At 47.2% G+C, this 21,290-nt stretch overlaps 1 protein-coding gene across 1 annotated transcript in view; it reads left to right on the top strand.

The window, feature by feature from the left end:
* The window catches only part of COL26A1 (collagen type XXVI alpha 1 chain), a 165,862-nt gene extending 146,323 nt beyond the window's left edge, over positions 1-19,539 (top strand). The window contains exons 10-17 of the mRNA XM_041423060.1: positions 5,052-5,144; positions 6,541-6,602; positions 8,943-9,005; positions 12,580-12,624; positions 14,168-14,212; positions 14,824-14,908; positions 18,145-18,313; positions 19,339-19,539. Of these exons, the coding sequence (XP_041278994.1) occupies positions 5,052-5,144; positions 6,541-6,602; positions 8,943-9,005; positions 12,580-12,624; positions 14,168-14,212; positions 14,824-14,908; positions 18,145-18,313; positions 19,339-19,363 (587 nt within the window). The 3' untranslated portion in view covers positions 19,364-19,539. The remainder of the gene's footprint in view (positions 1-5,051; positions 5,145-6,540; positions 6,603-8,942; positions 9,006-12,579; positions 12,625-14,167; positions 14,213-14,823; positions 14,909-18,144; positions 18,314-19,338) is intronic.
* Positions 19,540-21,290: the final 1,751 nt, after the last annotated feature.

The following is a 21,290-nucleotide window of genomic DNA, read 5'->3' as shown; positions in this document are numbered from 1 at the left end:
ATTTAGGGTGAATTTTAACAGCTCGATTTTGTACTCAGTTACTTAGGGTGTATGGGCAGGATGAATAACTGAGGTTCAATACTGAGATTTTCACAAAATACACATCAACATGCTGCATTCATCAGCCTGAGAACAAGGGAGTTTTGCATTACAGTTGTCTCACTCCTCTCAGGGTCACACATTCTGCCTTTTATTCCAAGTGATCCCTAAGGATGGTTTGGGTGCTGCTGCTGTCCCCTACCTCCAACCACACTTTGAATTAAACTCTTCCTTGTGATCAGTGGATAAATTAAAATGTGAATAAAGGCTTTGCATGGCCTTCCCAGCTGATGTGTGAGGAGGGTGAGCTCAGTGTTGTGCCAAATGGAAGAAGATAAATGGTGGATAATTATTTATATTCTCTCTGCCAGCACTGGGCAGCTACATGGACTTGAGAGCAGTGAGGAGATGGTGACTGCTCCATTTCCATCCCTGGCATCCCTAGGCATTCCTCCCTCCATGCCTGTGCATTGCTTGGTTTGCAGAAGGAGTAGCCCAAAACTTTATGACGCTTTTTCTTAATACAAATCCAGCTGCAAGTGTAAGTTATCTATGTCACCATGACAATGTTCTGGCAGTATCAAATTTATTTTCTTACCATTTTTCCTCTCTGTTGGCTGATTTTGCCTCCCACAGGCTGGTGGAAAGCTGATCTGCCACCAGCAAAACTCAGCCTTGTAAATTCTGTTTAGCTTTTTAAAAATGTATTTACTTGTTTTGAAAGGAGCACATCTGAAAACTATAAACACAAAATTCCAGCTGCTGACAGCAGAGGGAAGCATATGCCTGCTAATGGGAATGAGATGTGAGAGCTGTCTCAGGTTATTGTTATTATACAGAGTTTGGATCTGCCTGAACATGGTTAATGCCTGTGCCTTTATTAATTGCAGCAAGTTCCTGTTGGCAATATTTATCTGCAGGCAGAAGCCAGAAATAGGGAGACAAATATTTTCTCAGTTTCCCTGTGCTGTGGTAAAAAAATGGTCCCATTTTTTCCCTCCAGATCAGGTAGCAGGAAAAAATTAAGACAGGATTACTTCATTTCCATCCTGTCTCAACAAATCAAGGCTGTAATGGGGGAATTTATCCCTTAGTCAGAAACCTTAGCCCTTGGCCAGAAGCTGAGCTGCTGTTCCCCACTGCTGGGGCTGCTGCTACTGGGACCTCTCACTTTCCCTGCCACTTAAAAATGAGTGATCAGGTACATGGTCTAGAGCCAGCTCATTCCTATTCCTTGTGCTAACATTGGTGATTTCTAGCGAATAGAGTTGAGAAAATAATGCAACTCTCACTCTTGAGGGTTATTTCCTTCCAGCTCGAAGATCTGCCAGGGACACATGAAATAAAATTAACCTGTTTTCATAGAATCATCACTGTGGGAAAAGACCTCCAAGATCAAGTCCAGCCACCAACCCAGCCCCACTAAACCATGTCCTCAAAGGCCACAGCCACACATTTTTAACACTTCCAAGGATGGTGACTCCACCACTCCCTGAGGGGAGAGCCAGGAGAAACTGAGGCAGAGCAGCTGATGGTGTGCCCGGGATGTCAGTGGTGGTAAGGGAGAGGGATCTGTGCAGCAGCATCCCAGCTGCCAGCAAGGCCCTTCCTGAGGAAGGAGAACAGAGCAGAGGGAGTGCAGGGGAAGGAGAGGAGGAAAGGAATTGTGAAAACTGATTTCTTTCCAAGTGTGCCCTGAGCTGCCTCTGCTGTCTGGCTGGGCAGCTTTCACTGTGTCCTCCAGGGCATTTCTGTGCTGTTTCAGGGTGTCTCTGTTCCATTCCAGAGAACACAGGTGCTCCTGCCTGACCAGGCCACACTGGTTTCACTCCTCTCCTGGCTTGCATAGGGGTTGGAAAGCTCCTGAAGCAAATTCAGTATCAAGGTCTTCTCAAATGAAGATTGGCTGCTGCTTTGGGGTACCCAGGAGCACTGAAACAGAACCCAGCTCTTGAGCCCAGCAGAGCCTAGGTCAGTGCAGGAGGTGGCTGAGAAGGGAAGATTCCTGCTACCATTTGATGCTATTTTGTGGCTGCTCTAACAGTCTCCAGCTGCAGAGAGCCCCAGAATGTCCCCATTTATAAGGGAGTTTATAAGGAGATACAAGTTCTTCCTGCTGCTTTATGAGAACATGGAGGCAATCCCTTAAAAAAAATATGAGGGTTGTGTTTTAACACACTTCAGTCCCATTTCATTCACAGTGTGTTTCATTCAGAGCTGATCCTGGAAAGAAACCTGGCTCTGAGTGAGTCCTGCCTGGCCAGGAAGGAGCTGGCACAGTTCTGTGCTGCCCGGGCCAGGCAGGAGCTGCTAAGCCCTGGGTTCTTGATCAGAGCTCTCTTCTGTGGCACAGCCATGGAATCACCTTTCATTAAATAATGTTGAGTCAAATGTCAGGAGGGGTGGATTTGTGGGACTGTCATGGTAATAATGTTTAGCTGGACTGTTTTGTAACCCAAATCTTTATCCCTGGCTTACCTCCAGCAGAAATTAAACCCTGGCTGTTTGCAGTCCAGCTTCTGCCCCTCTCAGTTGGATGTGCAGTTGATTTTGTTGATCACTTTAAAAACGAAAGGCTCTGCAACTGTTAAAGTCTTCACTGCTGTTTGATGCTCATTTCCCAATTTCATCTTACTCCCAAGCTGTGATGGACTTTGGCATGGTCAAATAAAACTCAAATTAATTGGATTACACACTTCACTGGGGTACCTTTCCTCCTGAACATGAGAAGAGTCTCAGTTTGTTTCAGGGCTGTGAGGAGGGGGAAGATGAATGGGTTTAGAAACAGCAGTCAGATAAATACCCATTTACATTCAGGCTTTAGGCACAAAATGTGGTTCTTAGAGGGATCTGGGTTGGACCTTGTGCTGTCCTGCTGCCAGGAAGGCATTGCAGAGGTATCCTGTCATCCTTGGCAGCCAAAGCCATTGCACAGTTTCCCCTGGGAACTGCTTTCAAACACCTGCCTTGGAAGTTCCCTCTACCACTGCCAACACACCAGAAGCTGGGAAGGCTTCACAACGTGGCTGCTAAAATTTCTGGAGAGTTCACCTTCTGACCTTTGAGCTGGACTCTGCAGAGTAAGCACACACCCTTCTGACCTTCCTGGTGTCACTTGACATTTGCAGTGAGACATTCCCAGCCTTTTCCTGCCCAGGGTTCCCCTGAATTTCACTGTGAGGAGTTACAGGGATGGGTGGAAGGAAACATGAGTAAGCTTGAGGTCATGGGCAGGAGGAGGTGGACATTATTCCTTTATGGCACCTCCAGCTGTGGAAAATGTGGGATTTTCAGGTTTGCTATCCTGGTGACCAGGAGCAAACATCTTCATCCAGGTTAAACAGGACATTTATTGTTGGTCCTCCAGCAAAGAGTCAGGACAGAAAGGCTTGGTAGCACCAGGATGTGGGGCTCCCTTGCTTGTTTTGTGGCCTTGTTGTCTTGGTTGTTCATTGAATTTTTGCTCCAGGTTTCCACAACTGTCCCAAAGTGTTGTGGGGTGCTCAGATGAAAGGTGCTGCCATACAGGTACCTGCCCAGATTACAGGTGTGCCACAGTACAGGTCCACAGGGAAGGGGGTTGTTGAGTATGGTTTTGGCATTGCATTAAATACTGGGGGTTGCTTTTTTATTTATAGTTGTGGGTTTTCTGTTCAGCTGCCAACTGAATAGAAACCTATTGGCTCCAGGCTGAGGGGGGATATGGACAGCTGCAGGCTGCTGGGTTTTGTTCTTGACTGGAGAGAGCTGAGAAAGATGTGCAAAAGCATAAAACTCCTCCAATTCCTGCTGCTGCCTTTCCCTTCCCTGCTCCACTCCCATTTCTCTCCATTTCCCAGAGCTTAGCAGTTGAACACCTAAAATAATCCTAAATGGCAGGAAAGTTTCCTGAGCACGTGGAGGGGGGCAGAGCACATCCCTGGGCTTTCCTGCATCCTCAGAGCTCAGAGCAGCTCCCAACAGCACCTGCCCAGGTGAGCTGGCTGGGCTGGGGGCTGTGCTGCCAGGGAGGCTCAGCAGGTCCTGCTGCCAGGCAGGAGGGAGCCCACAGCCCTGCTGCACTTGCCAGGCAGCCACAAGCCAGCTGCGTGGTGGGGATGGTGAATTTGGGGTCAGTCATTGCAAGGCAGGATTGTACAGGTGGATAAAACACCAAGGTTTTGAGAGGAAGCACAGCTTGTCTGGGGTTCTCAGGGGTGAGAGGAGCAGCTCTGCAGGATGAGGGGTCACAGCCTGTCGTGGTTGTGAGGGAGACAATACAAAGCAACACTCCATTTTCAGAAGGCTTCAAACCTGTTTTTTTTCTAGCATGCATGCTTTTTACACATTCTTGCAAAGCTCTTAAGTTTACAGTTTACTCACTGGTCACGAGAGACAAGCAAAGCGCTCATTGGAACAGGCAGTTGCAGGTTTCTCTTATTTATCCTTCTTTCTTTCTTGGTTTCTGTGTCAACGACCTTGGTAGAAAATTCTTCCAGGGGCAAACATGGATCCTCTTATCAGACTCCTCTCTGGCTCACAGAAGTCGCTGTAAAACCTCTTCCACAGCAGCCTTGGAGAGCAAGGGCAGTGCTCCAGGAGCCAAATTCAGCATCCTGCAGCACTGCCGGCCCGCGGCCAGCGACGGGCGCCAGAGGATTGCGGAGAGAACCGGCTGGGCTCGGGTCTAACTGAGATCCGGCTGGGCTCGGGTCTAACTGAGATCCGGCTGGGCTCGGGTCTAACTGAGATCCGGCTGGGCTCGGGTCTAACTGAGATCCGGCTGGGCTCGGGTCTAACTGAGATCCGGCTGGGCTCGATTCTAACTGAGATGCGGCTGGGCTCGGGTCTAACTGAGATCCGGCTGGGCTCGGGTCTAACTGAGATCCGGCTGGGCTCGGGTCTAACTGAGATCCGGCTGGGCTCGGGTCTAACTGAGATCTGGCTGGGCCCGAGTCTAACTGAAATCCCGACTGGGCCCGAGTCTAACCGTGATCCCGGCCGGGCCGGGACTAACCGCGCTGTGTCCGCAGATGGAGAAGCCCAGCTGGCCTCCACCGTCATCGACACCATCATGGCCGGAGTGCCCGGACCGCGGGGAGCCCCGGGGCCCATGGGGCCGCCAGGTGACGGCGGGGCTGGGACCGGGCTCGGGGCTCGGGGCTCGGGGCTGGGTTTGGGGCTGGGGTTGGGGCTGGGCCCGGAGCTCGGGGCTGGGCGTCAGGGTGGGGAGGGTGGCACAGCCCCTCTGATGGAGAGTGGTGGGCCGTGGGTGCCTGTAGGAGGGGAGGCCTTCTCGCTGTCCAGAAATAACTGGGTTTTTGTCTGTTGATAGTGGCTGATTGTTTGACCTTTACATCTTGAGAAAAGGGCTGATTAAAAGGTGGTTTTAGAGGTTGTTCAGTGATTCCTTCCTGAGAGCAGAGTTGTTCTGCCCCTGCTGCAAACCTGGCCTGTCACTGCGGAGCTGCACCAAGCAGGGCCTGGCCAGATGCTCTGCCATGTCTGTGAAGACTTTGGAGCCAGTTTGAGCAATTCCAGATTTTCACCAGTATAACTGAAATCAGAATCTGAGATGAAAATCCAGTGACAAGCCTTCTTTCTCTCTGTGCTGATGGGTGGCTTAAATGATAATATTCCTGCAAACGTCAGCACTTCCCTGTATGATGCATATTTAGGAGTCAACTCCCATTAGTTGCAGAAAAGACTTCTCCTTTCATTATGAGGGCCTTTCATTTATCCTTCAATTCCTTTATTCTTTGACTTAAGCATTTGTATGGTGCATTAATGATTGAGGCTGATTCAGCTGTACTTTGTGTATAATGTCCACATTGTTTCATCTCAAGGGTTGTGACAACTAAAGCGGAGAGGAGTATTGCTAAGCTCAGGCTAAGCAAATATCCTGTCTCCCATCTGCAGGTATAATTTAACAGCTACTGTTGAGATATAATTATTTTTTCAAAAGGAATGAATCTGTTAAGTCACTGTGTGAGACAAGTTGACCTGTTTAGATGGTGCTTAACTCATCCTGGAAGCAGCTCTCCTGTGGTACAGATTTTAAATTAATTTATTGCCACTGCAGTGAGTGAAGACCAAGAGAGAGCTTTGCTTTGCCCCACTCAGCCTCTCCTATCTCTGACCAAGTGCAGCAGCCCTGGGGCTTCCCTGGCACCTGAGATTGTTTCTGGACCAGCACCTGCAGTGTCTTGCTCTCATGGAGCTGTTCCATGGATCTAGTTTAAGTTTTCTCAAAAATTGCATTTAAGGAATGGAAATGTGGATGTTACTGACATCCTTCCTACCTATTTTCACAATTTTTTCCTCCCAGAGCTCTAACATCCCCCCTAGGGCATGGGGATGTGTTCTGTCAGGATGTGGGTGTCCAGTACTCCAGTGTCTGGTGAAGGGTTCTCACTCACTGGGAGACTCTGCAGAACATGAAAGGAAGTGCATGCCTTTGGAATTTAGGGTTCTTCCTTCTAAGTCTCCTTAACATTGTCTCCAATTATGATTCCCATTCAGGGCCACCAGGTGCTTCAGGACCCAAAGGGCCCCCAGGACCCATTGGAGCCCCTGGATCACAAGTAAGGTGCTTTGGTGCTTTGGGATGAAGGGCAGAGGGGGATCAGGGGTGAAACATCATCCCATACACAAGGAGGGAGGGTAATCTTAGATCTGCTGGTTTGTTCCTCATGAAATTTTGTTATTTAATTCCTTTTTTTGTGATTTATTTCCTTTTTCTCATTCTAAATTAAGAGGTTGAAATGGTTGTGCTTTCCAGAGTTTCCTTTAATCATAACAACACATCGTGCTGCTGTGGTGTCAAAACATTTCACTGTGGCCTGAGTTGATGGAAAGGATCTGACATGGGCTTTACTAACACAGTGATAGAAAAATTCTGCATTTCCTGTGGAACACATAAAAAGAACAAAAATGCATCAATGGGAATTCACCAGTTCACCACAGTGAACGTGTTAAGCCTACTTTTCCAGACACAGCACTTTGTATTAAAGAAAAATATCACAAATTCCCATCAGTTTGATTATTTATTGATACACACATTGTGGAGGGGGGAGATAATAATGGAGTGGGAAAAACTCACTCCAAAGAATTTATGGTAGAAGAAAGGCACAGAACTCACATGGATGGAAAAAGCTGATTAAATGGAAAGAAGTGAAGTCATGAATAGGGAACTGCCAAACTACTCCAAACTGTGGTTGGCTGATACAAAGGGACTCAGTTTTGGGAAGAATATTGCTTAATGTGGAGGTAAAGCAGCAGCATCAAATTTTTCAAAGGAATCCCACATGACTGGAGAGCACAGAGAAAGGTTAAGTGACTTTATAGAGGGATGTAACTCAGATCTGATCAGAGGAGGTTTGGAACTGAAAATAGAGAGAGAAGATTTTTCCTATGTGTTTATTAACCACTTTGAAGAAGCAATGAACAACAGGTTAGGGAAAGTTTGCCAGTGTAGCAGAATCCTTTCAATTAGGAAATACTCTGGAGAACAATGAGAAACTCCAGATAGATACAAACACAGTGAGAGATTTGGCAGCCAAATGACAGATGCAGTTTAACATCATTAAATATAAGGTAATTCACAATTCATAAGTAGATTCTGCAGCAGAGTCTGGCTTTTTGACACACAGCACACACTGTAAGCCTTTTATTTTTGCACTGTGGAATTCAGTGTTCTTGAGCATCCCTGTCTCACCACACACTGCTGAGAGCTGTCAGGAGCAAAGGATGCTTATGGACACTTGGGCTTTGTCCATGCTGCATGTTTGACACAGGGCCAAGCCTGGTTTGTGCCCTACCTTGTTCAGCAGCCCCAGGGAGCCTCCTGAGCCAGGCCTGAGTCTCTGAGGAGCTCAGCTGAGCTGGTGGGGCTGGCTGCAGGCAGGGAACAACGTGCTGCTGGTGAGCACTGCTGGCTCCCAGCTGAAATGGGAGAGGGCTCCTCATTTGCACCCCTAGATCACAGTGTGCCTCCTCCTTGGGCCACTTCACAGGCACTGAGCTCCTCACAGCAATGCTCCTTTCTCTGGGCCTACAAAACCCATTTCTCTGGGTGCTGGTGTGGGGATTTGGGGGCTGTTCCTAACCAGGCTGGCTTAAATCCCCAATGGCCTGGAGGGGAGCTCCAGACTCACTTCTGCAGCCTCCAAGACGACGTGCAAGTCACTTGAGGTGGAAAAAAAGCATCTTGTACGTGGCTGTGGGGGGGAAGGAGAGCTGACAGGCTGAATATAAACAAACAATATTGTTCTCTCTTGGTCTGGTTAATAACTGTGGCTTCTCTGGGTGGATAAGTGAAGAATTTGGATCGATTTCTGCATAGCAGTTCAATTAGTAGAAATCTGGAGACTGTGCCCTTCTTAGCCATTGGTGACTGCTTTATAGATTTGTTCAACCCAGGGAGTAAAATTATTAGCAGAGATTGGGCTTAATTTCAAAATTGTTTATTAGGGTGAGTGAATAGCTTCAAAATAATTTCCACTTCACAATCCAATTAATTTTCAGGTATGTGTGCTTGCTTCTACCACCCACTGAGGCAATTAAGAAGTAGGGGGAAGCAGTGGGGATTTTTAAGCTAAACATACTACCTGTGTATTAATTTCTTCTTGGTAACTGAGAACAAGAACTGTCCTGTCATACTGACCCCAAAAAAATGTTACATCAGGGGCCTGCAGTGCATTAAAAGAACCAAATAGAGTGATCTGCAGAAAGTGCAGGGCTCGGGATATCTGCAAACAGAGCTCCTGTTGTGTTTGCTGGAGGGAAAAAGAGAATCCAGCCCAATTGCTTAATGGGTGTGTGAGGTTTTCAGGAGCTGAGGATCACTGGGAAATGTATTCACTACACCTACACAAAGGCTGCACAGTAGAAATTAATTCCTCCTCATTCTGCATCTCTTCTAGGGCTTGCCAGGATCTCCAGGACAGCCTGGACCAAAAGGATCCAAAGGAGACCGAGGAGAGAGAGTAAGGTTTTACAGGCACAGGGAGATTCCCACAGCATTTGGGGGCTGTGGAATTATACACAGCACAGGCCTCAAAGATGCAGTGGGGCTACAGCCACCACCAACTTTAAATGCAGAATTTCTGAGGTTTCTGCAAGAACCAAGATGAGGTTTCCTGTACAGAGAAAGAGTTGAATTCCTTGCAAAGTCAGGTATTCCCCAAAGAGATTAGCAGATTTGCTAATTTATATTTGCTACCCCAAAGACATGGTGTATAAAGGCCTGTGGATACCAACTTTCTTCCACCAGCCAAACCTGTTTAGTGTGGAGTGTTTTGAGAGGTCTAACTGAACTCTTCCTTCTGTGGCACTAAGGCTTTAAAAACTCACCAGATTTTCCAGAACCAAAGTCATTCCCCAGGTCAAATGATGTTCTTAACATATTTGGAATATACTGAAGTCACGTTCTGAATGTTTATGGGGCTCAGTCCTTAGTGGGCTATCCAGTGCTGATAACTAAACAGAGAACAAAAAGGCTGTCTGAATGTTAATTCCAAACTGGTGAAGTTTAGGAACTACCAGAGAAATATCTAACAAGGGTATAAATGTGTCAGATTCCCAGCCCAGCATTCAAGCACTGGGAAGAGTTTGAAAGTGGCATTTGGGCCTTTGGCTGCTTCTGTCCAGCTGAATTGCCAAAAGGTCATGGTCTGAAATCTCTGGGTGAGTCCAGGAGCACAAAATCACTTGGAAGTGATTGGAAGAGGATCATCAGCCCTTAGGTCTGAAATGGGCACCATGGACTGTGGAGAAGCACTGAGACCCCAGCATGGAGAGAGCCAAAAGAGGGGCAGAGACAAGGAGGAAAACATTGGCTGGTTCCTCTGAAGTGATGGATGTCTGCAGTGGTGGCTGCACTGCCACAGCTGTGGGAGACAAACTCCCTCTCCTTCAAATTTCCTGTCTCACAGATGGGGGTGAATGAGGGCTGCAGGTGTGTGACAGAACCTCCTCTGCATTCCTGCTCCCCTTCCCATCCAGCAGAGCACAGGGATGCCTGAAAGAGCCAGGACAGAAAAATGCAGAAGTTCAGGATCAGTGAACTCCAGTGTGCTGACTTCTCAAATTCCTGGGGATAACCAGCCACAGACAAACTGCTCCTCTGTCCAGACTGTTCAAGGTGCTTGTTTCCCCCTCCTGAGGCATCAGGAGCAGCAGATATCTGATGGTGGGGCACTTCTGCCTTTGGAAACCTCTGTTCTATTTCAGTTTGGGGTGCTTGGTCCTGTTCTTACATAAGAAATCACTTGCACTTCCCTAAAAGACAGAGTGACTGTTGGTCATTTTTTGTAACATTTCCCTTGTGCAGCTCAGCCAATTTGGGCATGACTTGGCTTTACAAATAGATTGCAGACTGATGGAGTTCTGGGATTAGAATTCAAGATTCTGGTAGAGAGCACAACCTGAACTGGTGAGATGGATGCACAGATTACCAACTACATCTCATTGCCATTCAATCTTTATTTTCAGCTGAAAAAGAATAGAAGGGCATGGCATGTGGCAAAGAGTCACATTTCCATCCAGGAAATGGATAAACTCTTCCTCGATGATTTATTTAACATTTTGCTGTAGTTTGTGGTTGACCATATTACTAATATTACTACTAATATACCATATTATTACTACACTTATTCTCAAACAAAATCCTGTTGCATTGTGTCCACTCACTCCTGACAGTTCCCTAAGAATTTGGTTTTGTTCCCTCCTTGCTAGGGATTTAGAATTGTAATTTTCCTCTTAGATTTGGGACAAATGAGATTTTCAAATATCAAAGTGCCTTGATAAATAGAAAAAAACCCATATTTCCTGTTAGTGTGAAAATGGAAGCTGACAGCTTTTTCTGTCAGAATTTCTGTAGGATGCTCTGTGTGCTTTTTGTCTATTGTGAGTGTGGCTTTGAATGCTGGTTTTGACAACTACATGCTGCAGTTTTGGGTTTGGTGGATAAAAATGAGGGCTCGAGCAGAGGAGCTGTGCAGCTGCAAAGAAAAGCAGAGGGGGGGAGGTTTACAACATCTACTGAGATTTGAGAAAATGTTATTATACATTCTTCCTGCTTAATCTTGGAGAGAACAGATGTGGGAGAGACCTGCAGCAGTCAGAGCACAGCCCCTGGATGGCTCAGCTCTGTGTGCTGCTCACGCTCAGCCTCTGCTCATCCCAAGCACTGCCAGCCAGGGAAGCTCCACAGCATCTCCAGGCACTTCAGAGCAACAGCCAGGGAGGCCTGGGGTAAAAGATATTGCCAACATGCAGCCTAAATATCCTTTGATCCCCTTTAAGCTGATAACATCCTTTCTGTTCCTCCTGGACACGGAGCACAGGCTGTTTATGTATTTTCAGTCTGTTGTTGTGCTCCTCTCTGAGATTTTTCCTCTTGCCTGTGCTTTTTCACAAGCTTTGCTCCCTCCAGTGCAGAATCAAGTATTTCCCTTTGAAGATACTGGGAGCACCTGACAGACTGGGCTTTTCCCCCAGAGCTCTCCCTGTCCATAGGGGTCTGTCCCTGGTGCTGGCAAGGCATTCCACAGGAACTCATTCCATGGGAATGTTCTGTAGGTGCCCCTTGGTTTTGTACAAATTTGATGGACACAAACCCAGCAGCTCTCCCTTTCCACTGCAGAAATCTGCTACCATATATGTAGGGTTTTTTTGGGGGGAAAAAGGATGTGTTTGTTGCTGTGTGTGTCTACAGAAGGAGAGCCAGGGGAAATATGTGGCTGTTTCATTAATGGATTTCTATGAATGCTTTTACATTTTGCCTCTTCTTCCCAAGCTCCTGCTTTCTCACTAAATAACCTGTAACTGCTCTCCTGGTCAGGGATTGTGCCCTGCCCCAGCTGCTCCAGGGTGGGAACAGTGTGGAGGAAAACAGGGGGAAAAAAAGATGTTCAGTTCAACAGTATTTCATTCTGCCCCAAACCAACACTAGTTCAAACTGTTTCTCTTAAAAAAAAAAATTAAAAAGGAACAAAAACCCCTCACTGAGAACAATGTGGAAATTAGCACAGCAGGAGAAAGAAACAAACCAACCAAAATATTGTACCTGTGTTTTGATCAGTAGCTGTGGGATGTGTGGAGCAGGAGCAGATTAAATCAGTGCTTGGTGGGAGTCCTGGGCTCTGTTCTGGCTGGGGCAGCAGCAGCCCATCACTTCTACCAGAGAGAAGAATGCAGTGTCTTTGTAAGGAACAAATCTCCAGCCAAATTCCTTCCTGGTATAATGTAACTGACTGCTGGAAAGTTCAAAAAACCTGCTAATCGTCTTACAGAGAGGGCACTGAGCTCAGGAGCTCTGAATCCAACCCAGCTCCTCCAGAGGCTGATGGGATTTGGAGCTGATACTTGACAGAAAACCATAACCCCCTTTTGCTGTCTCTAAGTGATAATGTCAAGGGAGAGGAATTTTTTTTACACATTATCCCAAGTGTAAGGTTTTTTTCCATCAAGCCATCTTAATTCCACTAGTAAAAATTACACTGTGCTCTTGTCAAGTGGCAAAGTATCTCCTAATGACACTGCCTTTATTTCCAACAGGGGCAAGCAGGTCTGCCTGGAGAGAGGGGCATTAAGGGACTTCCTGTAAGTGCTGCACTGGTGGGAGGGTGCCAGGCTCAGGTGGGGCTGGTGCCTGGCACTGCAGGTGCCTCTGGAGCTGCTTCAGAGCTCAGCTCTGCTGCCTCCAGCTCAGACATTTGTTCCATAGACACCCTCACCTTAACAAATCTCTGCAAATGAAACATGCCTGGTGTAAAGCACAGTGCTGACGTGACCGGGGGCATCAGGGGAGCTGTGCTGTGCCTACAGATCCCTCTGGCCAGAGCTGGGCACACCCAGCAGCTCCTGGCACCACCAGAGCCCAAAGGTGGGCACAGTTAAACAGCTCAAAGTCCAGCTCTCAACTCCCTCCTGCACCTCAGCTGGCCAAGCTGAGCTGGAAATCCTGTAATGAGGTTAAGAGGGTGCCTCTGGAGCTGCTTCAGAGCTCAGACATTTGTTCCACAGACACCCTCACCTTAACAAATCTCTGCAAATGAAACATGCCTGGTGTAAAGCACAGTGCTGACGTGACCGGGGGCATCAGGGGAGCTGTGCTGTGCCTACAGATCCCTCTGGCCAGAGCTGGGCACACCCAGCAGCTCCTGGCACCACCAGAGCCCAAAGGTGGGCACAGTTAAACAGCTCAAAGTCCAGCTCTCAACTCCCTCCTGCACCTCAGCTGGCCAAGCTGAGCTGGAAATCCTGTAATGTCTCCAAATGATTTTTTGGCAATACCTGAACAGATGCCCAGAGGAGATGTCTGCACTGGCACATATGGCCAGTGGAAACAAACCAATGGTGATGTGGCTGACAGAGATCTAGTGGAGAAAATTGGTTTCTTTTTGGCTAGCAGCTTCCAGAGAAGCTCCAGAGCCTCTGGGAGGGTTCTCATCTCTCTTCCTCGGTTCCATCTCATCATTTCACACAGCCTTTTCCTTGGTCCTTCCTCCTGTGCTCACCTCTGCTTTGCAAATATCTCAGGGGTGTCCAAGAAGTTTGAGGAGCCCAAGCCTTTCCACTCTGTGTTAGATTGTTAGTTTTGTTTTATGTTTAGCTTAGAGTGGTTGAATCTCTCCTTGTCATCTGCTCTTCAGAAAGTGCATGAACTTCCTGGCTGGGGGGAAACATGGGAGCAATGTTCACAGCACAGAGAGATCTTTGTTCAAGGAAACCTTAGTGAGCATCTTCAGAGGCAGAAAGTGATGTGACTGATTAATGAAAGCAGAATGGAGGGTTTTTCTGTTGTAAATCAAGATGAACACATGCATACTGGGGGGAAAGCAGCAATTTATCTGTGGTTTAGCAAACAATGTTGTTCACTGAGAGCCCAGTGAGATGTCTGTGGCCTTGCTGGGGCCCAGGCCATGGCAGGTGACTCCTCCTGCAGCTTGGCCGCTCCTGGACAAGTTCATTTGTGTTAGAAGTGGTGGTGACCTCCTGGGCACTTTGGCCCTTGGCATGAAGTTCCATGTGTTTTCTGCTGGTGAAATGCTTCTTTAATTTTTCTCCTTTGGTGGGGAGGGATCCAAGGGGTCCTGGAAGGCTCCTCAGACACATGTAACCAAGTTTCCTTCCTTTGTTTCAGGGTGAACCAGGCAAGAAGGGTGAGGAAGGTGACAAAGGTGCTGATGTAAGGATGTGTTTCTACTGTTTTACTTTTGGTTTTGTCACTTTGCTGTCCTTCAACTCTTTGACGGGTGGGTTTGGGGGGCCAGAGGGTGAGTCCACAGTTAAATGTGCAAAGCAAGTGTGCCTTGGGTTTGAATTTAATGTGTGCCAGAAATCCTGGTCTGTGAGGTTTCCTTGGCCATGTTGTCACCATGTTCTTGAACACCTCAATGCCCAGAGGTTGTTCTGTCACGTGGAGCTGGTTGGAAATTGCTTCCCTATTGTCCCTCCCAGCTGCTGAGGGACAGACTTCCAGAAGAGATCAAACTGCATGTGCAGAGCACTGGAGTTCTCACATCTCTGCTCTTAATCCCTGAAATACTTCCCAACATCTCTTTGGCCCTTCAAGCCCACCCCTAAGGTGACAATAACAACAAACTACAGCCTGAGTGTACACGAGGAGCTCTTTGAGCAGGGATTTCTCCTGCACTCCTGCTTAGACTATCTCCTCTTTTGCATATTTTCATTTTTAAACATGCACACTGCAGAGTTTGGTGCTATGAAAGTGACATTATGGACAAGAAGCCTATTCTGCAACACATTCCAATGTTAGTTTTGTTTTCTTTCTTGCAGGGGGAGGGTGTCCAACAGCTTCGAGAGGCTCTGAAGATTTTAGCTGAGAGGGTATTAATCCTTGAGCACATGATAGGAATTCATGGTAAGCACTGCTAAGGTTTTCTTCTCTAGGGAACCAGGGCTCTGCTCAGGCTTGATGGTTAAACATCCTCCCACTCTCCTGACCTCTCTGGTGTCTGTTCAAGCCCCATTTTCAAAACTAGGTGCCATGACTTAGTTCTGAGTTGAGTTCCAGCAGCTGTACTACTTCCTCTGGTTTTCCAGTAGCAGGTGAAATGACCCTTACAGTGATTTTTGTTACAGTTCAGGCAGCCAAGTCATGAGCAGCAGCTCAAGCCATGTGGCACAGATCACCCACCAGCTTCCCACAGAGCTGCTGTTCAAGTCTTCAGGCCAGATCATTTAATCCTGTTAACAGCATCTTCCAAGTGACTTGACCACCACTGAGGCCCTTGCTTTGTGCAGCACCACATTTTGCAGAGAAAGCCCAGACAGTGCTGCCATGTCACCCTGAAAATCAGTGAACCCTGCACATTTTGTGATCCTAACTTACATAAAACCTATTTTCACAGTCAGATTTAAAGAAGGTCCCACATGTTCTACATTCAGATAGATTTTTGTGATCTCTTGAGGCTGTTGGCTCTGCCATCACTGGTACTACAGTGTGTGTATCATCCCTTAAAGAATGTTCTCTTCCCTTAGCCACAGGATGGTGTTGGTTATTGTCACAGGTGTTGGTTATTGCCAGACTGCTCCTTCTGGGGTAGCCAAGGATCAGTTCTCTCACCGCTGCCAAAACCAGCTGTGCCAGAGCATCAAACACCTTCTGTGTTTCAGAAACACTGTTAGAGGCAAAATGTTTGGCTCTGCTATCCCAGCCTGGGAGCAGCAGACCTGTTCATGGCACTGAGCAAGTCCCAGAGCACTCTTGTGTCCTTGACACTGGAACCTCACTCCTGACCTTGTTTGTGAGCCCACCTCACACCTCCCCTCAGATCAGCATCCACTTTTATTGGGATGTGGCCTTTGGATATTGATTTAAGCTGTGGGAATGCTAAGTAGCTAAAATGCCCAGCAGTCCAGACAGTGCCTCACTACACAGTAATAAAACACTTCAGGCAGCACCTTGGGATCCCAGCCCTGCCTGGAGCCAGCAGTGCTGGGTTGGAATTGCTGCTGGACCCTTCCAGTGCCAGGGCATGGCTGGCCTGGCCTGGAGCCTGCTCTGCTCAGTGGCCTCCTGCCCTTGGAGGCCCTAAGTTCTATTTCCAAAAGCAACAGGCAGCAACAGCATAAGATTTTTGGGAAACCCTGAATCACAACCCCATGATTCAACCACACTCACCCTGACCTTACCTCCGCTCTAATCCTGCTTTGCTTCTCATTTTCATTCCAAGGGTAGAAAAATGTATTTTTATGCTGCTTTTCTTTGAGCTGGTGGAGGTACCAGGGAGATGCCCACTCGATTTCCTAGGCAGCAAGCCCTGACAGCTCGGATGCTCTCCAGGGAAGAGGGAAAGGGGGGTTCCCTGGATGAGTCCATTAGAAAAGGGGATTTACAAGAGCCAGGGTCTGGGCCTCCTTTGGCTTTTACTTTGTACCTTCATTTATAGTGGTATAAAGCAAAAAATTACATCCTTAGGAATCTTCTGTAGACCCTGGGAGTGGAGCTCACACAGCCTTGCCCCAGCAGAGCTGCCTGATTTAGCTGTTTTTCACATTCTCTTTGGAAATACAGCAGCAGCAAGGCATGTGCTGCTGTTATTTTGAAACAGTCATTTCAGCAAACCATTTGTATTGATCTGTTACTGCTTGGGATGGAGATGAGTTATTTACACTCATCTGTACTTCTATACCAGTGTAACTGCATCAGCAAAAATTGATGTTTTTTAATTGTGCACTGTGGTTGGGTCATATTTAAACACCTATATTGTATGACTTTAGGGGTTTATTTTTGTCCCATAAGTATTGATAATTGTATTCCTACTCTGTGCTTTTGAAATAGTTCCATTCTTTCACTTCATACATATTTTAGGTCCTAAAAAAATACTGTTTAGAAAGGGAACTTGGAAAGTAAGGCATATTTTCCTTGTGCAATTATGTTCATCTTTGTGTAAATGGTTAAAAAGGCCCCAACAAACAAAAAGAAAAAGACATTAAATAACAAAAAATATTTTCCTTGAGCACAGACCTCCCTGGACTGAAAGGCACCACAGAGGTTTAAATCACCCAGCACCAACTGTCTGGTCATGTTCCCAGTGTAGGTGTTAAGGATTTGGCCACAGGTTCTGGGGCAGCCCAGCTTTAAAACCCCACTCAGAAATGCCAATCCCATGCTCTCATTTTCCCAAGAAACTTCCCACTGAGTGTGGTTTCCAAAACCACACCACCCAAGCAACAAGGCAAAACATCCCAGCAAACAAACCTCTCCTCTGCCCTGGGAGGGCAGCTGGAGCTGACCTGGCCTGGAAGCTGCAGAGAGCAGCCCAGCAGGACACAGCAAAGCCCAAATTGTTTGGCAGGGTTTGGTGCCAGCAGACAGAGCCCAAATCCTCCAGCAGCCAAAATCTCACTGGAAACAGAAACGCTGCCTGGTGGGATCAAACCAAGGCTGGCATGTTGGGCTCCTGGCAGGGAAACACAAACATCCAGCTCTGGAGGCAGAAGGAAGAAGAAACTGGGGCATTGGAAATGATGAGGCAGATCAAGCCACCAGCATCTGTTGCTGAAGAGTGGCCCAGAGCAGTGTATATTTAATTTGTTTAGCTGAGGGAAGAGCAGGAGGTTGTTACTTGGAGGTGCTCTGGGAGCAGGGACAGCCACCATCCATCCCCAGCATTATTGCTGATTTGGCTGCAGCCCAGGGTGGGTCAGTCCTTCCAGTCAGTCCTTTCAGTTCCTCCAAATGTCCTTTATTAGGAGTGAAATGGTACTTAAACCCTAAGAGCATCACTGCCCACTGCCCACCAGCTCATCCTCCAACACCAGGAGTCTGTGGGCAGTGCTGAGTGGTTGCTGCAGTCCAAGTAAATTCATAATTAATATAAGAACAGCACTTTAGAAATGGAACTACAAAGGAGAACAGGCCCTGCAGTAGGAGCACTTACCCCAGAGAGCTCAGGCAGAGCAGAAGGGAAACATCTAATGCAGGAGAAGTGTGATGGCAGCAAAGCTGTAGCTCCGAAGCTGCTTCCTGCATGGAGAGCAAACAGAGGGAGCCCACTGCTCCAGAAGAGGAACCACTCAGAAGGGCCCATGAGTGTCTTCCTCAGCCTCCCCTTTTAAATAGTGCTCTCCCATGACTTTCTCTCCTTACAGACTCTTTGTCTTCCATTGAGCCAGGCTCTGGACAGGATGTGATCCCAGGCTCCCCCCTGAGAAGCAGCATCAAGATCAAGCGAGGAGGAGCCCGGCAGCCCCAGGCCCACCAGATCCTCTCCTCCCTGCTGGATGATGCTGAAGCCAGAAGGAGAAGCCACCGGATGAAGTAGGAGCATCTCTGTGTCCTCCCTGCCTGTTCTGCAGTTCAAGATACAGTACCCAGTGCTTAATTGCACCCTGCAGATGAAGTGGGTGGGAGGCTGCAGTGTTGGTGGCTGGGTTTCCTTCCCTGGCCAATACTGAGCCCTGGTTGCAGGGAATGACTTATCCATAGCTCAGAGAGGGTTTTGAGAATGTTTTCCTTGATTTTGTTGTTTTGCCTTTGGAATAGCAGTTGTCAGGTGTCTCAGAAGCTGTCTACAGGAGTGACACCTCCTGGCTGTGCCTCGAGGGTTTAACCCTGCCCTTGTTCTCTCACTGCCCTTGACAGTCACTCAGTAAAGCTCTGCTTAACTGGCCAAGCCCATCCATCCCACCAGAGCCAAAGCCAAGCCTCATCCTTGTCCATTGCTGCAGTTGGAGACATCTGCTTTTATTTCCTGCATGACCAGCAAGGATTTCTTTTAAGCAAAGAACAAATTAGAATACAAAGTACATTTAAAAGTATTACTCTGAAAATTCAGGTGGCTCTCTGGACTTTAGCAAGAAAACCCTGGCTTTTCATGTTGTTAATTGCATGTGAGTGACATTATTTCTATTTGTGGTTGGCCAAACAAGGACTTTAGATGCAAATGTTCATGGAAACATTGGCTTTCTGTCTATCTTCAGAGAGTTTAGATTATTTCTGTGAAAACATAGAGCAGTTTGCATGAGATATGATGGAATTGTGCAAGAATTTTCCCATACTGTGTTCAGCTTGTGCATACATCCAGAGATAATTAATTTAAGTGGTGGCAGTAGCTATTCACAGAAAAGGATATTTTGCAATAGTTTCTTAATCCTACAGCAACCAGGAAAAATGTTTTCACAGTGTTTTGTTTTAATCTTGTGAGTAAATCCTCATCATTTGGATCTGGAGACAGTGTAGGAGCAAACCACAGCCTAGGGAATTAGAGTCTTGTCAAGAGCTTATCTTGCACTGGGAGTTAAATACAGAGTCATTTTCCTTTTTGCAATAACTGGTTATTTTAGGGGAAGTACCAGCTTCCAGGTTTAAGAAGTTGAACCTGCCCTTCAGTGACAAATGAATCACCTGCTGTGCTAACCAGGTCAGACAGGCTGATGTCATTCATGTAGACAGTGATTTTTGTTAGAAGGGGGAGATTAATCAACAAAACTGACTGGACTATTTTTTACTTTTTAATTCCTGCATTCTGACAGTTCTCAAATTCAGCCCAGGACAAAAGTGAGCAAATTGAGTTGTGTTATGGCCCCTGTGTGTCATGTTCCTGTGCAGAACACAGCTGTGTTTGCAAGCTGGGCTGCACTGCTGTAGTGTTTCTGTCAGAGGCTTTCCAAGGAAAACAGTCAAAACAGTCTGCAGTCCCTGGGTTCAGCACCCCAAGGGATCTTCCCAAGGCAAAGCCCACTGGAAATGAGGCTCAAAATGGAGGAGCTCTGCCAGCCCAGCATTAGCCACACATTAAATTGACTGTCCATAAACACTGTAAACATGGCAGTGCTACCAACAGAGACCAATCCCAATCCTTCCTCTGAAGACCTGGCATTTCCACAAATGAGCAGGTCACAGGCTCCTTCAGGATGGCTGAACCCACCATGCCTTCACCTGGCCCTGCTGCTCAGGAATCCAGCCATCCCCAGCCAGGTGAAATGGCACACGATGATGCTGAGCAAGCACCAGAGCCTTGCTTTTACTGCTGTGCAGCTGAATAACAACCAGCTGTGCTGGAGGCAGCAGGGATGCAAGTTCCTGCCCTGCTTTTGCATCCTCCTCCCCCCCCTGCTTGGCCAGTGCCAGCTGTGGGGCTCATCCAGCCCACCTGGTTCAGGTTGTGCTTCTGAATGATTGAATTTCCCAAGAAACAAGCCCAGAGCTTTGCAGGAGCCTGGGGAGGTCCCTGGCTGCACTCTGAGTCACAGCTGGAGTGTGGTGTAGAGAGACAAGAAAATGAGTAAAACTCAAGTCCAGCAGATTCCTGAGCTCAAGGAGCCTTCCTGTATCTGCAATCCCTTTGGGAGAAGGAAATAAAGCCTCTCTGAATGCATCTTGGTTTCACCCCCAGCACTAACTCTAAACCCAGCATTAACTCTGAGCATGTCTGTGGTGCTCTAAGAGCCCAAGCCCCTCCTTCACTACTGGCAGGGCAAGAGCTCTGTTTGTGGCCAGCCAAGCAAGGTGCAGCCATGGGAACATTCTTGGAATAATCATTCCATCTACGAATTAAATGTCCAAAAAAAGGATGTTTCCTCCTTTGCAGACTGATTCCTGTGCAGGAATTAAGAAGTACTTGGTTACTGTGGTGAATTGGGACCATCTTGGTCTGGATCACATGGACACTCCAAAACCTCACTGGTGGCTTCCAGGAGATAAATCAGCCAGTTGCTGTTGGAAAATCAGGCCTGGGGAGTGAGGAGAAATCTCAGTTCAGTCTAAACTCATGCACTGGGCAGGCTGGTGCCAGCTGTAGTCGAGGCCACAGGAACAATCCGTCCTCATGGCAGCTTCAGGAACCAAACCCAACCAAAGCAATATTTAAAAAGGGAAATGGGAAAATTCAGTTTCACTGGTGCTGTAGCTGCAGGGTTGAATTTGGGGAAGAGGGAATACAATGAGGCCATTTTTACTTCCCTGGCATTTCAGAGGCTTCGCACTGAACTGAAGGAGAAATCTTTCTTTCTCCAAGTTTGTCTTCTGAATTCAAAGTAATGCTTTAGTCACTCACATTGGTGAGGCATTCATACTGACATGGATTTATGGACTTTGAATTTTATATTATTTAAAACAAATTATTGACAAGTTGAAAGGAAAATTTAATGGAAGTTGTTTGCAGTTAATCCTACCAAGTCAATTGTCAAAAGGCTGTTCAGGTTTGGGTTGAGACCACTTTAATTGTTGATAGTATGAGCTATGTAATTTTTTCTCCTTGCTTTGTTCAGCCCCATCTCTCTGATGAGGTTCTGTA

This window comes from Onychostruthus taczanowskii, unplaced genomic scaffold (assembly GCF_017590055.1).
Source record: "Onychostruthus taczanowskii isolate IOZ18803 unplaced genomic scaffold, ASM1759005v1 scaffold75, whole genome shotgun sequence".
Taxonomy (NCBI): Eukaryota; Metazoa; Chordata; class Aves; order Passeriformes; family Passeridae; genus Onychostruthus; species Onychostruthus taczanowskii.
The sequence above is the reverse complement of the archived record's forward strand: the minus strand, read 5'-3'. Positions and strand labels throughout refer to the sequence as shown.